Source organism: Rhinopithecus bieti, unplaced genomic scaffold, assembly GCF_001698545.2.
Source record: "Rhinopithecus bieti isolate Rb0 unplaced genomic scaffold, ASM169854v2 scaffold_26426, whole genome shotgun sequence".
Lineage (NCBI taxonomy): Eukaryota > Metazoa > Chordata > Mammalia > Primates > Cercopithecidae > Rhinopithecus > Rhinopithecus bieti.
Window position 1 is genome coordinate 1,131,100 of NW_016811945.1, and position 15,570 is coordinate 1,146,669.

Below are 15,570 nucleotides of genomic sequence, written 5' to 3' on the forward strand. Positions count from 1 at the left end.
CAGGAAGGACGCGCTGAATGCTTAAGGAGGCAGCCCCTGAAGGTACTGTAGTTTCAGAAGTTAATGAAGCAAGAAAGGGGTTAGCTCCTGTAGGATGAGAGGGAGTATGCATTTTTTGTGGGGAGGGAAGAATGGTACGTCATGCTTCATCTCCCCTTCTTCTGATCAAATCAGAAGGTCACTTGGGGTTAGCAGAATAGGGGGAGGCTGTCTGGGATACAGCTGACTTAGAAAGCAGGATTTATTCTAAGTAGATTGTACATTTTTGCCCTCATTTGGACCTCATAAGTACATTGCTTACATACTTACAACATGACATTGTATGATTCTGCATATATTAATATCTTGATCCCGGGCTCCTGGCCAAAGAAGCCTGTCAAAACATGGAAAAATATTTCACTAAGAACAGTATCTTGTAAACCTCTCAGCATTCAATCCTGGACCTGGAAGGGTATCATCAAAATGTAAATTGAAAATAGATGAAAGTTTATAAGTAGAAAAGTTGTTTTGTTTTAAACTATAAGAGTGCCTAGAAATGAATCCCAGGCAGAAAACCATTCTTCTTGTGTGTCTCTTCTTTCATGCTGAGATTCTGGCTTTTGGCTTTTATCTCAAGAATATGAGCACAGAGTCTTTATGTATAATTCTCCAATGATAAGATTCTGCTTTTAAAACCAAATTTTCTGTTAAATTTTTTTTTAAATTTTTTAATTTTAATTTAACTTTATTTTATTTACTTTGTTGTATCTCTTCCCTTTGAGACGGAGTCTTGGGCTCTGCCGGCCCAGCCCGCTGGAGTGGGCAGTGGCGGATGCTCAGCTCAGCCTGGCAAGCTCGCGCCTCCGGGTTCACGCCATTGCTACTGTCTCAGGGCTCGCCAAAGTAGGTCGCTGGGACTACAGGCGCGCCGCCTCGTATCGCCCGCGGCTAAGTCTTTTTGTATTTTTTAGGTAACGACGAACCGGCCCTTTTCACCGTATTAGCCAGGATGGTCTCCATCTCCTGACCTCGTGATCCTCCTGTCTCAGCTTCCCAAAGTGCTGGGATTACAGGCTTGAGCCACCGCGCCCGGCCTAAAAAATTTTTTTTTAATCAAAACGGTTATCTGTGAGTATAAAATTGGTCTGTATGAGTCTTTTTTTTTTTCCCCGAGACACAGTCTCACTCTGTCACGCAGGCTGGAGTGCAGTGGCGCAATCTCATCTCACTGCTGCAGCCTCCACCTGTTGGATTCAAGTGATTCTATCACCTCAGCCTCCCGAGTAGCTGCAATTACAGGCAGGCACTACCATGCCCGGCTAATTTTTGTATTTTTAGTAGAGTCGGGTTTCACCATGTTGGCCAGGCCGGTCTCGAACTCCTGACCTCAGGTGATTCACCCACCTCGGCCTCCCAAAGTGCTGGGATTACAGGCGTGAGCCACTGTGTCCGGCGGTATGAGTCTTACTAGAGAAGACTAAATATGCTTTACTCATCTAAGAGTATGCATGCTGTTCAAGATACATAGAACTGGTCATATTTCTATAGTGTAGACTATTACTTTTTAAACTTTTTATAGAGGTATAGCTGCTATTAATTTTGCAGGTCTACAACACACATCCTACAGGGGAGATGTCTGCTCTGACCCAGGATCTGCTGGGATACTGCCATGTCAAGTCATAGAAGGGAGAGAGACCCAATTTTCATCCATCTGCTTTGTATTCCCATATTTATTTGCTTTCATTTGGTCCATATTTATTTGCCCGTGCTCGTTTATTCGTGGGAAAAATGAATAAGTTGGAAGCAAGAAAAGAAGCTCCTTTTTTTACCTTTTTTTTTTTTTGAGACAGTCTCTCACCCTGTCACCCAGGCTGGAGTACAGTGGCACAGTCTTGGCTCATTACAACATCTGCCTCCTAGGTTCAAGCCATTCTTGTGCCTCAGCCTCCCAACTATCTGGGATTACAGGTGCACGCCACCATGCCAGACTAATTTTGTAGTTTTGTAGAGATGGGGTTTTGCCATGTTGGCCAGGCTAGTCTCGAACTCCTGACCTTAAGCGATCTGCCACCTCGACCTTCCAAAGTGCTGGGATTACAGGTGTGAGCCACCACGCCCCGCCGAAAACAAGTTCCTTCTGGAGAGGATAAAGGCGATACGAGTTTCTAGTACTGTTTGGATAAACTATTTTTGTTGTGAACTGGTTTTGGAACTCCAGGCCCAGTTTGCTGTGACCCTCTGTAGTTTTGCATCTGGACTATAGATGGCACTGCTCCCTAGCAAACTCAGTTCAGCTTCATCTGCAAGCCAGAGTATTCTCTGGTTATTGGTAAATGATGCTCTTTCTGTCACGTTGGTACCCTCCAGAGGCACCTGCAGCCCCAATGTCAGCTGTTTATATGCCTCAAGGCAGTATTTCTCAAGGTTCAGCTTGGGATGCTGGGGTGCTTGTCAAAAACATAGATCTATTGGCCCCTCCCTCAGTTCTTCTGTATTGAAATGTACACTTTGATACGCTTCAAAGGAGGTCCTTATGCATACCAAAACTTGACAGCCATTTCCCTAAAGCTTAATCAACATGAAAATAGAAAAGTTAATAGCAAGATCAAGTTCCCTCGGTGCCTAACTTCCATGAAATAATAGAACTACCTAACTAGATACAGCCAGTGTTTTATGTTCTGATTTCTCCTATGCTGTGGCCCTTGCTTCTCATACCTTGTTTCTCCCCATGTCTTAGTCTAGCTCTAGGGTTTTTCTGAGCAATTCTGCATATGCAGATTGAGTATCTCATCCAAAAATCCCAAACCCAAAATGCTCCAATGAGCATTTCCTTAGTGCATCATGTAGGCACTCAAAGTTTTAGATTTTGGAGCATTTTGGATTTTAGATTTTCAGATTAGGGATATTCAATCTGAAATGGGCTTTGAGCATTTTTGTCAGCGTGGGCTTGACAGATAATCACAGCCTCCACATTTTAACAAAAGCTAGCCTTGTCATCTTCAACAAGTTCCTTACCAGTTGACTTCACAGGTATCCGAATACTGCCTATTAGAGTAAGAATAAACCCAGATAGCCAAAGAAGGAAAAAATCTGTATTTTTGAATTGGCAGGAGCCCTCTACTCCATTGAGTGAGCAGCAGCTAAGTATTGTTTGGTTACACCTTGCATTGAGATAAGAATTTGTGTATAGCCTTTGGCCAAGCCAGGAAACGAATCTGCTACTCTCTGGCAATTGCTTCCCTAGTCAGTCCCCTGCCCTCCCCACTCCCCCTTCTCCAGTTTACCGCCTGAAAGAAAGTTTCTCTTTCGGCCGGGCGCGGTGGCTCAAGCCTGTAATTCCCAGCAGTTGGGAGGCGAGACGGGCGGATCACGAGTCAGGAGATCTGAAACACCTGGCTAACACGGTGAAACCCCATCTCGACTAAAAATCAAAAACCTAGCCCGGGCGAGTGGCCTGTAGTCCCAGCGACTTGGGAGGCGCTGATGCAGGAGAATTGGCGCGTAAACCCGGGAGGCCGAGCTGCATGAAGCTGAGATCCGGCCACTGCGTCTAGCCAGGGCAAAGAGCAAGATCTAGTCAAAAAAAAAAAAAAAGGGCCCGGGCGCGGTGCCTCAACCGTAAGCCCACAGCACTTGGGAGGCCGAGACGGGCGGTATCACGAGGTCAGGAATTCGAGACCTATCCTGGCGAACAGTGAATACCTCGCTACTATAAATACAAAACCAGCCGGGCAGGTGCGGGCGTCTGTAGTCCCAGCTACTTTGGAGGCTGAGGCAGGAGAATGGCGTAAACCCGGGGAGGTCGGAGCTGCCATGAGCTGAGATCCGCCACTGCAAATTCTTCCAGCCTGGGCCGACAGAGCAAGACTCAGCCCAAAAAAAAAAAAAAAAAAAAAAAAAAAAGGAAAGAAAGTTTCTCTTTCATTAGGTTTGTCAGTCAGCAACCTGGTCAGGGAAGAGGAGAAAGCTGTCGATAAATTTGGGAGCTTTGCCACAAAAGCATTAAAGATGACTTCAAATATGCCAGGCCAATATTCTTTAGTTTTTAAATGATGTCTGACTAGCCGCAGCTCCCTTTCTGTCATCACCATCATGTGTATGGCTAAGAGAACTTTGCCAAGAACAGTATCTAGCAGTGAAGGAGGTGGCAAAATGATCAGATATATATGCATATAATAGAGTTATTGTTGACTGGTATCCTGGTTTATCTGCAAACTCCAGCTGTCTTTGGATCTTTAGTTTCTTTGCAGGTTTCATATTATAAGAGGTTGGCTTTTTATTTGGAAAAGCTCACTAAGTCATTAGGGACAGCTTAGTGTGCCAGAACAGGTATTTAAAACCACTAGTCTAAGAACCATCCACATTAGTCTGATTTCAAAGTTGAGGTTCCCAAAAGGCATAGTGTGTATAGACAATGTGAAAGAGCCATCTCATGTGAATCTTTAACTGCAGGTTACCGCAGTACCATTGGATTCTTACTGCAATGACCGAAGTGCAGAATATGAAAGGCGAGTTCTGAAGGAAGGAGGGAGTCTGGCAGCCAAGCAGTGTTTGTTGAATGGGGCCCCTGAACTAGCTGCAGACTGGCTAAATCGACGATCACAGTTCTTCCCAGAGCCAGCTGGAGGTCTGTGGAGCATCAGGCCTCAGAATGGCTGGTCTTTCATCAGGATTCCAGGTGAGTTCTTAGTTCTCTTGGAATATGTTCCTCGCTTTGGCAAGGGGAGAACCAGGGTTCTCTCCATGTGGTCCTTTCAGATATTTGGAATATACTGTTCTTGAGGTTTCTACTTCCTTTTTTGCCCTTAGTAATTTATAGGTAAGAACATTAGTAATTTATGATGAGTGGAGAGAGAAGTATTTTTAGATTTCTGCTTAAATACACTCCTTTGACATGCTTACAGCTGAGAAAGAAATGCCACTCTTAAAAAGAAAAGGTAGAAATAAACTTAGTAGGAAAGGCTCTAGGTTGAATGAGTACAGTTATCTTGTGCCATTGCCAGTGGAATGAATGAGAATGTCGTCACTCACAGAAAGCCTAATTTAAATAGCATAAACAGTGTCCTACATGAAGCGGTAGAGATATGAATGATAACAAGAGAAAAACAGTGTATTCTATGCCAAAATACTAACGGATTCCCAGATCCTCTAGGGTCAAAGTCGAGGGTTGAAAGGAAACTAGGTTTTCATCTTTGCTTTAGTGAGACTACTTTTAAGGAAACTGAACACAGAGAATTCATAGGCTCACGTTCTTTGCTTACACCTGTAGGCAAACTGGAGTGGTAGCTTGGAGCTATAGTGTTAGTTTTGGTTGTCCAGATTCTCTGACATTTTGACTATATTCTGGTTTTGTTTGTTTGTTTGTTTGTTTGTTTGTTTTGAGACGGAGTCTTACTCTGTCGCCTAGGCTGGAATGCAGTGGCATGATCTCGGCTCACTGCAAGCCCTGCCTCCTGGATTCACACCATTCTCCTGCCTCAGCCTCCCAAGTAGCTGGGACTACAGGCACCCACCACCACGCCCGGCTAATTTTTTGTATTTTAGTAGAGACAGGGTTTCACCATGTCAGCCAGGATGGTCTTGATCTCCTGACCTTGTGATCTGCCTGCCTCGGCCTCCCAAAGTGCTGGGATTACAGGCGTGAACCATGCGCCTGGCCGACTATATCCCTTTTACTGGCATATAATGAAAATAAACTAGAGCTAAGCATTCAACAGAGGTCTTCTTCTGTCTCTAAGAGATAACTGGATTCCAGTGTGCAAGGCCTGGTTTTTCCATTTTATTTTGTCAAGTGTCAAGGGGTTTGCACCAGCCTGTTAGTAGCTTGGGAGTGCTTTGAGAACTCCAAGATGTCTTTCTGAGTATCTGAAAGCGGTATTACACATGGCCTTGTAGCTGACTTAAAGCACATGAAAGCAGTGAGTGGAAATAATATTGTTTGAAAATCAGGGGGGCACCCTAAGTGTAAAGCAAGCTGATAAGGAAACCACAGAATCCCAGGCAAGAGATGAGCACCGTTATTGAAAGAAGCAAGATAGCACCTTACTTCTTTTTTCTCCCTTCTTCATTCTGGCTCCTAAGTTCCCATTATAGGAGTAGATGGCTTATTGCTGGCGTTGTGGGAATCTCTTGTGGCTTTTCCTGTTCTTTGAAAGAAAAATGGACCTTGTTTAAATAGCAGGAAGCGTCTGAGTTCTTTTTGCATCGATAAAAAGCACCAGCCTCACTGGCTGTTTACTGTGAGAACCAACCAGCTCCTCACCCCATTGTGCTCTGTAGACTAGCTGGGACAGGGCGGGGGTTGGGGGTGTCTCACTGGAACCCTTATTTCATCTCTTTTCCTTTATACTTTTACATTTTCTCTTTCCCTGAGAAGGGTTGCTTCCATATTCCTTGAGAGACTGACCAAAATCTTCTGGGTTTCACACCTTTTCTTCTCCATGTTTCACCAGAAAGATGTACAATCCCTTCAAAAAGTCCCCTTTCCTGGGAAAAAGGAGATACTATTTAATCTTTTGCCCTATTTTATTGCCATAGGATACATTCTTTTTATCGCTGAATAGGATTTTACACTGTGGATGGTAAAAACCTATATCTACATGAAAGTACTATAAGATTATACCGTAGGATTGTAGGAAAGTTTGTAAGAGAGTATGATAGGTTTGTTCATTTCAACATTTTTTAAGCTCCTGTTTTATTTTTAGCACCCAAGGATCCAGGAAGCTCCTGTTTTAAAGAAGGGCCTGGACACAGGTTTGACTTAGCAGAATCAGCTGGATTTCCAGAGAATTGTGTTCCTTATGTCTCTGTATCCTGCTTAACAACAGGTGGAGCTCTTGTCCAGTGCAACTTAAGTGACTTCTTAAAACTTGGCTAACAAATGCCAGCCCCAGAAGTCACGCTAGTGTGTTCAGAGAAAGAAACCTGTTTTTCCTGCATATCTTATTTACTCCATTTAGCATGCTTACCAGCAAATCAGAGATAGTGTTCATTGCTTAAGTGTTTTAAGGCTGTTGCTGAAGTGTTTCTTCTTAGTCCTTTTCCTTCAGGGCAGTACAAAGAAATCCAGTCCATCCACTTCTCCCTTCCCCACCTACATGATAACTAGATAACAAGCTGACAGCAGGTACCACTTCATGCTTCCTTTAGTCCTATCAGAGTTCTGTCTTTATAAGTATATGCACATCTTCATTTCTGAGCTTTTCTAATCCTAGGAACAGTTCATTCTGATTAGCAAAGTAAAGTAGATGTGGGAAGCAGGACTGTTTGAAAACCATTGAATCATGATTTAGTTTCTCAAAATTCAGACATAAAACAAATTTGTATATGCATTAACATTTGTGCTGAGAGAGTATATCTAAATGGAGAAAGAAGATAAGCAGGCTACAGAAATCTTACGAACTTAGCTTGCCCACTCTCACTCAAGTGCTGAAAAATATATCGTCTTTTTTTTTTTTTTCACCTTTTGCTTTTAATGAGAACAGAGAGAAGTATAATGTCTAAAGCTGATTGGTAGCTCTGTGGTGAATGTTTAGGAGCTATCAAAATTGAGAGACCTCAGGGAATTCAGTTACTGGAGAAGGGTAATTGTGGTAAGAATATAACCTTAAAAGTTGTTATGAAAACTTTGCTGCGTGCTCAGACTTGGAATTTATACAGTACTCCTTGTCTAGTGCCAGGGAGAGGGCTTAGCAGTCAGTTCTGTCCCAGCTGCAGTCATTTGATTGTGTTGGTAAGGAGACCAACAAAAAGAAGAGCATTTCAATCATCTAAACAGGACCAAACAAAGAGACTGAACAAAGGTGTGTGCCACAGTGTCAGGGAGGGGGTGGTAGAAGGAGACATGGCCTGGCAGCATTCCGAAGGTGGGAAATGGCAGGCTGCAGTGCAGAGGGAGTAAACAGCCAGGACCTGTGGCTTTGTAGCAAAAACAGAGTGGCCAATGATTTGTTATGGTGCTGTCAGCACATCCGTTCTTATTCTTTGTATACAATAATTGTGCATTTGGCAAATTGTGGCAAGAACAGAGAATGACTGTTGAGAACTTTTGGATTGCTGTCAACAGTCAGACTCTGTCAATCTGAAGAAATGCCATAGGTTCAAACCCAGAAACTGAGGAGGTACACTGTGTTTTCTTAACAGTTTTTCTCTTTTAGGTGTTAGTTGTCTACATAATATCTCTGTCCTTTCTCTCTCCCTTTTTGTGTCCTATGGCCACTTCTACATATACTCTTACCCAACCCAACCCCTTAAGCCTATACTCTTCTCCTCTTAATGGCAGCAGTTGTTCAGGGCATGTTTATGGACCAGTCTGCAAACAGGAAACTCTACTTCCTGAATATGATGGGAGTTAAATGATACTAACTGGATAAGATGAAAATTTGTGAGTTAAGTGTTCTTTAAAGATCTGTTGCTGAAATGCTTTTCTTGTGAGAAGAGGAAGGAGAACACACAAGTTAGTGAGTGAGAGGAGCTTCATTGCGGAGAAACTCAAAGTCAGTCTTTCTGAAAAGACCTGCTGTCTTTATTGAATTAACATACAACTAGGGTTAATGACATTTACCTGCCAACCGATTTGCAGTCCTCCCAGAGAGCTAGTTTTGGGTTTAAAAAAAAAGGTAGGGGGCTGGGTACCATGGCTCAGCACTTTAGGAGGCCAAGGCGGGAGGATCCCTTGAGCCCAGGAGTTCAAGACCCACCTAGGCAGTATGGCAATACCCTGCTTCTACAAAAAACAGACAAAATTAACTGGGTGTAATAGCTCACCTGTAGTCCAAGCTACTCAGGAGGCTGAGATGGGAGGATCACTTGAGCCCAAGAGGTCGAGGCTGCAGTGAGCTGTTATCGTGCCACTGCATTCCAGCCTGGGTGACAGAGTGGGACCCTGTCTTGAAAAAGGGGAAAAAAAGAGAGAAGTTATAAATCTCTTTGTTTGCTTTTCTCCAAAGGCAGGTAGGATACATTCTCAGTGCTTTCGGGATGTAGACAATCACAGAACTAGCAGAAACAGATATCTAGAGATAGGATGAACAAAGGAAAAACAAAATTTTCAGGTCACTTAACAGCAGATTGACGTAGATGTCACCCATAGGTGTCCATGTATACCTGGTGTCCTCTGAGTAAGGATGTGGAGCAGGGATGCTTTTAAGTGCCTTAAGAGCACATGTCTGATTGAGAGTCATCAGGGAATTTACACATCCCCCTTTTGGGATATCTTTTCCCAGGGCACTCTTGGAGTCGTGATCTTTTCAGGGCTTTGCATGCATTCTCCCATTAGAGCACTTTTCTCATCTCATGATGACAAGCATCTTGGTTATAGTGTTTGTGGTTGCATACAGCTTTGCATTGAGTGATTTGTCACTTCAATTAAATACAGTTCTCCCCACCCCCTTTTCTTCTCCCCAGGCAAGGAGAGCCTCATCACTGACAGTGGAAAGCTGTATGCCCTTGATGTCCTGCTGACTCGGCTCAAGTCTCAAGGGCATAGGGTCCTTATCTACTCCCAGATGACCAGGATGATAGACCTGCTGGAGGTAGGAGAAGGAATCTTGGGGACCTAGGATACCTTGACATTTAATTGGTAGTAATCAGATGTCCATGACTAATGTTAGTCCTGCTTAATGGGAACCCCAAAACTCCCTTTTTTCTTTTTTCTTTTTCCTCTTTTTTTTGAGACATAGTCTCACTCTGTCACCCAGGCTGGAGTGCAGTTACACGATCTCAGCTCTGCAACCTCTGCCTTCTGGGTTCAAGCAGTTCTTCTGCCCCAGTCTCCCGAGTAGCTGGGATTACAGGTGTGCATCACCACACCCCACTTTTTTTTTTTTTTTTTGTATTTTTGGTAGAGATGGTATTTTGCCATGTTAGCCGGGCTGGTCTTGAATTCCTGGCCTCAAGTGATCCACCCACCTCAGCCTCTCAAAGTGTTGGAATTAGAGGCGTAAGCCACCACACCCAGCCCCCAAAACTCCTTTTTTTGATTTTATAATCTATAAAGGGAGCAGAGTTAGATCCTGGTATGGGGAGTATGTGAAGGACTTGCGCCCCCTTCCCTATACCAGTGAAATAGAACATCTCTTACATCCTTCTTTTACTAGGGAAGATATTTCTTAATTTTAAAGTAGGTCACAGCGTAGGAATCTAAAATTATGTATGGAAAACAAGATTTAGGATTAGTTCTCTATGTAAAAAAGCAGAGAACAGCTATTCAACCTGAGTTAATGCAGTGATTCTCAACTTGACTACGTATTGCAATCACCTGAGAAGCTTTTAAAAAATGTAGATGTCTAGTCCCATTCCTAGAGATTCTTTCTTACTACGTTTGAAATGAGGCCTGGGCATCAGGATATTTACAAGGTCCTGGGGTGATTCTAATGTGCAACCAGGCTTGACAGCTACTAAGTTAGTGGAAAAGATATAACTGTGCAAAGCAGCTTTTGTTTCTTTAATTGCTTCTTTGTTGAGGTTTTTCTCTTTCTTGTCTGAGTGGTGACTTATTTTTTAAGGGACAGGAGGTCATAGACCTTGAAACAGGAGAGTGAAAATGAGAACAGATAATCACAAACTAGTAGAGTAAGTCTTTATATAAATAAAGTTTGAGAGGCAAAAGCACCTGGTTGTCAGAAGTACATAAATATTCTCATGTTTTTATATATGTAAGGCTTCATACCCTCACCCTGTTACACCAGGGAATAGTAATAAGTAAGTGGAAATTGTACTGTTATTATCATTATCTAGGAATAAAGCAGTAGGGACCATATCAGTAGAGAAGGAATGAAGGCTAGCATTAAGGAGGGTTTTCAGGCCTTTTGGAAGCCAGGATTGGCTTGTTGAATTTTGCAATGAATTTATCTGAAATCAGTGGGAGGTTTCTTTTAATAATCTGGTAACTTCTTTTAGCAAGAGACATAAATGATTTTTGGGGTCAGTTTCAGCACCAAGTCTTAGGTTTCATAGCCCCTTGAATGCTGTTGACAGGCTAAACTCTCTGGTTTGTATTATGAGTAGGCCACTTATTCCTAAATGATGGAAGTGCTTGTGAGTGAATGTAAGTCACCATAAGAGAGGTGATTAAGCTGTTGCTTTTGCTGTATATATTAACTATGTTAAATGTCCTAACTGCAGTAATCCAAAATAGAAGGACTGCCTGCATGTCTAGTGTTCCGTTCAAACATGAGCCCAACAGCCAAAACAACATGAGTAACTTTTCCTTCAGTGGGGCTCTTTTTAGGTAAAGTGCACTTTCCTTGTCCTCAAGAGTCAGGGAAAGTATAGCTAAAGTAGTGATCTTCAGCTGCTAACAAAGAAAAAGCAGTATGCTAAGGATACTAGTAAGGGACATAATGGTATTTCTTTTCCAAGACTATAGTCTTACATGTTGATTCATATTAAAGGGAAGTTCCAGGGGAATGTGAATGAGCAATCAAAAAATAAACTAGCTTTGGTAGGTAAAGGTGAGTGTAGGTGGTTTAAGTTTGATACAGCCTCTATTTTAGTCCTTCCCTCGGTGTATTGCACACTTCTAGGTTCTCATTAAATATTACTAAAATAAGTAATTCAGAGTATGATAAGTTTCGTTCAGGATAAGTGCTGTAAATTCTACACACCAGGATCACTTCCTCTCGATCTATAATCCAACAGTTATTTTTGGGTTGTGGACCTAGTGAGTAGGTTTTGCAAATAAGCAGCTTGAGAGCCTCTCTAAACATAGATGTATTTCTAAGGGGAATTCCAAATTAGGGAAATGCAAATTCAAAGCCTGAATTTCACAACTGCTGACATTCCTTAGCCATATGTATAACATGCATCTTGGATGCTGAAACTGGAAAATGTTGCAACTATTTGTATGTTTTAAAACTAAAATGAAACTCTTGTCTGGTTTCCTTAATGCTACACTAGTGGTTCTTCATTTATTTTCTTAAAGTTTATTCATTTTTAATTTATTTTAATATTATCCACTCAAATGAACCACATTCTGTATTCCAGGAGATTAGTACTGAAATATAATTTAATTTATGAGCACGGAATTACAATGGCCACAGTGTTTACCGTATATCTAATCATGTATTTATGAAATATAAACATATTGTGCATCTTGAGATAGTGCAGCACTAGGCCTGCATTTTTTTATCTTTGAAAGAGTGTTTTTCAGTCACTTTCATAATAGAAACTCTGAGTACTAACATTCATTAAAGCCATGTTTCAGCATTAAAGCATGACCTGGCACATGATCTTGCACTAGGACCTTCTGAATAGATGCTGTCCATTGAGTGTTCTTGACCTTAAGAAAAAACACAAACTTAAGTCTCAAAATGTTGTTTTGTTATTTCAGGATTTTTCTTTTTCTCTTGAAATCGTATACCCTCTTCAAAGAGAGAAAGAAATGCTTCCAATAGAGTAAGAGTTAGAAACTCACACTGCGGGTATCAAAGCTCTGTGTTGCTGTGGAGTATGTCAGCAGCTCTCTTTCATCCAACAGACTTTTTGGGGTTTTGCTGCTGTTGTTATGTGCCTTAGCCATGCCTGTCTGTCTCTCTGTTTCTGGGGCTTGGCAGAACTAGAAGACATTAAGAATTCACATACTTCTCTATGGCCAGGTTTCCATTCTGTGAGAAATACTAGTTTTGGACATTACTATTTGCACAGTATTTTTTAAAGTCATTGATCGCTTCCTTTTTCCCTTGGGTAAAAATCTGACTTTAAATTTCTTGTGTATGTATCAGATCTTCTTCCACATAGAATATATTCAGGAATGTTGTATTATTTCATATGGCATCTAAATAGTAGTATTTCCAGATAGGGGATTTTTAAAAGGAGAGTGCTTTTGCTGTAACAAATGGGCACTAAGAAAAACCAAAATAGTGAAGAGGAGACTGCTTAATTTCCAGGGCCAGGAGTTTTTAGTTTGCCACTGGCAGAAGTCAAGGACATAAATAGGTGAGGAAATCATAGATCAATAAATGTCGTTATGAGTTTATTTTATATTTACTGAACCACCTATAGGATCTTTTTTGTTGTTCTTTTGTTGTTGTTGTTTTGTTTTAGACGGAGTCTCGCTGTGTCACCCAGGCTGGAATGCAGTGGTGGGATCTCAGCTCACTGCAACCTCCACCTGCCAGGTTCAAGCAGTTCTTCCTCAGCCTCTGGAACAGCTGGGATTACAGGCACGCATCACCATGCCTGGCTAATTTTTGTATTTTTGTAGAGATGGGGTTTCACCATGTTGGCCAGGCTGGTCTTGAACTCCTGACCTTAAGTAATCCTCCCATCTTGGCCTCCCAGAGTGTTGGGATTACAGGAGTGAGCCACTGCACCTGGCCACCTATAGGATCTTGGCTGTTGGGCATACTAGGGGAACACATGATCCCTGTGCATTTGGGATGGTGGTATCCAGCTGGATGTCAGGCAGAACTTTTCCTGCCACCACCAGTTTTACCATGGTTAGGGACTATTCTCTGTATTCTAGTAGCAAAGAACTTCTAACTTACTACAAATGACTTATCTCTGGGTCTTCTCTTTTGAGTTTCATTCCTGTTGCATCAAGCAACTGAGTTTGTAGTTTAAGGAAATAAGCCACTTGATACTTTCCTGTGTAATAAAGAGTACTTGGAAAGAGTTAATCAATTTATGCTATATGTGGTGTAATTGTTAAATACTGAAATCCAGACAAATCTTGAACTGCACCAATATGTGATAATAGTGCAATGTAGAATTAAATCCAGATAATCCATACATAATGACATTTGAGACCCTGAGTTATGTAACTTGCTCAGTCAGCTATCCAAGTGCAGTTACTCACTGGGGGAAGATTTATCCTGAGTAGACATTCTGTCATTTATGAGTTGGCCTCTCTTAGAAATGCAGGTTACCTTTGGAAGCTGTGATTCTGAAGATATTGTAAAGCTGGGTATTCTGAAAATGCCCCATGGAATGAAAAGCAAATTGGGTTGGCACATCTGATATCTTAAGTTGCCTGCTTGGCCTTCTTCCAAGTGTACTCTACTTCCTTTCAAAAAAAAAGAAATTTGGGGCTACTGTTAACTAGAGTTCTTATTAGGTCTTAGGAATTATAGAAGAAAAATTGTCAACTTACAGCCATGCTGTGTATAGTCTTTTTAATCCTTTTTTTCCTCCATGCTACCTTTGAGCAAAGCATGAATGCTAGGCAGATGCAAATATTAGTTAAACATAGTGTTTGACTTTAAGGAATGTATCTAGTGGAGGAGGCATACACATATACAAATAACTGTCAGTGAACCCTGATACTAATGTCAAAATGTGTGAATAGAGCTGAGGATAGCAAGAAGGATACGTTTATTTCTAACTGAGTCACTCTTAAGGAAGGCATCACAAAGACAGTGACATCTGAACTTAAGAACAAATAGAATTTCAACCATCAGGGAGAAAGGAATTTGAGACTAAGGAAGCCAGATGTAAAAAGAGAGGTGGAAAGGTACAAGAGTAGTCCATTGTGACTGGAATGGCATAGAAGAAAGGGAGATAACAGGAGTAGGTTGAAGTCAGATTATTTTGGCCCATGATTGCCTTTTGCTTGTCTTGCTCCAAAGGGCTCTGTATTAGATAAGGGAATTATGGTTGTCAACTTAACTCGCTTGGTTCAATTTACTTGGACTACAGAAAATTGTAATAGAGAGAGTAGCCTTTTGCTAATTATATACCCCAAAGATGGAAAACAGCATGTCCAAGAAAATAAAATTACATCACATCTGCAGGTTTGTGGACCATACTGAGTCCTTTCCCAAAATTGTTTTATCAAAATGAAATCTGGTTAAAATGAAAGTCAGAGCCAGCTTTGGAACAGAAGTTTCAGAATGAAAGGTAGGTAATAGGATATATAAAACATTTGCCTTTATTTTTTCAGGTGTCCGATTATCCTTTCTTTATAATGGTGGTGGATCAGATTATGGACAGGATATATTAAAAACCATGGGGTTAATGGGGCTCCTTCTTATTTTCATGTTAGTAGTGCTGATCATCCCTTCCATCTGGGAAACAGTAGGAGGGTTAAGCCAAGGACTCTGGAACCAATCTGCCTGAGTTTCAATCCTAGGTCTGCCACCGACTGCCTGTGTCACATGAGGGACCTTAACATCTGTAAAATAGGAGGGACAATAGTAAACCTACCCTTAATATATACCCATGAAAATTAAAAATCTAAAAAAAAAAAATGTAAAAGGAGGTGATTGGAAGCTGTTGCAGAGCAGATCATGAAGATTTTGATCGTGATCTCTGATCCTGGGGGAAAAAAATTAAAAGAGAAATTTAAAAATATGTTAAATAGGCCAGGCGTGGTGGCTCAAGCCTGTAATCCCAGCACTTTGGGAGGCTGAGACGGGCGGATCACGATGTCAGGAGATCGAGACCATCCTGACTAACACGGTGAAACCCCGTCTCTACTAAAAAATACAAAAATCTAGCCGGGTGAGGTGGCGGGCGCCTGTAGTCCCAGCTACTCGGGAGGCTGAGGCAGGAGAATGGCGTAAACCCGGGAGGCGGAGCTTGCAGTGAGCCAAGATCCGGCAACTGTTCTCCAGCCCGGGCGACAGAGTGAGACTCAATCTCAAAAAATAA

At 41.8% G+C, this 15,570-nt stretch overlaps 1 protein-coding gene across 1 annotated transcript in view; it reads left to right on the forward strand.

The window, feature by feature from the left end:
* The window catches only part of INO80 (INO80 complex ATPase subunit), a 135,327-nt gene that overhangs the window by 76,976 nt on the left and 42,781 nt on the right, over positions 1-15,570 (forward strand). The window contains 2 exon segments of the mRNA XM_017895419.1: positions 4,432-4,657; positions 9,385-9,512. Of these exon segments, the coding sequence (XP_017750908.1) occupies positions 4,432-4,657; positions 9,385-9,512 (354 nt within the window).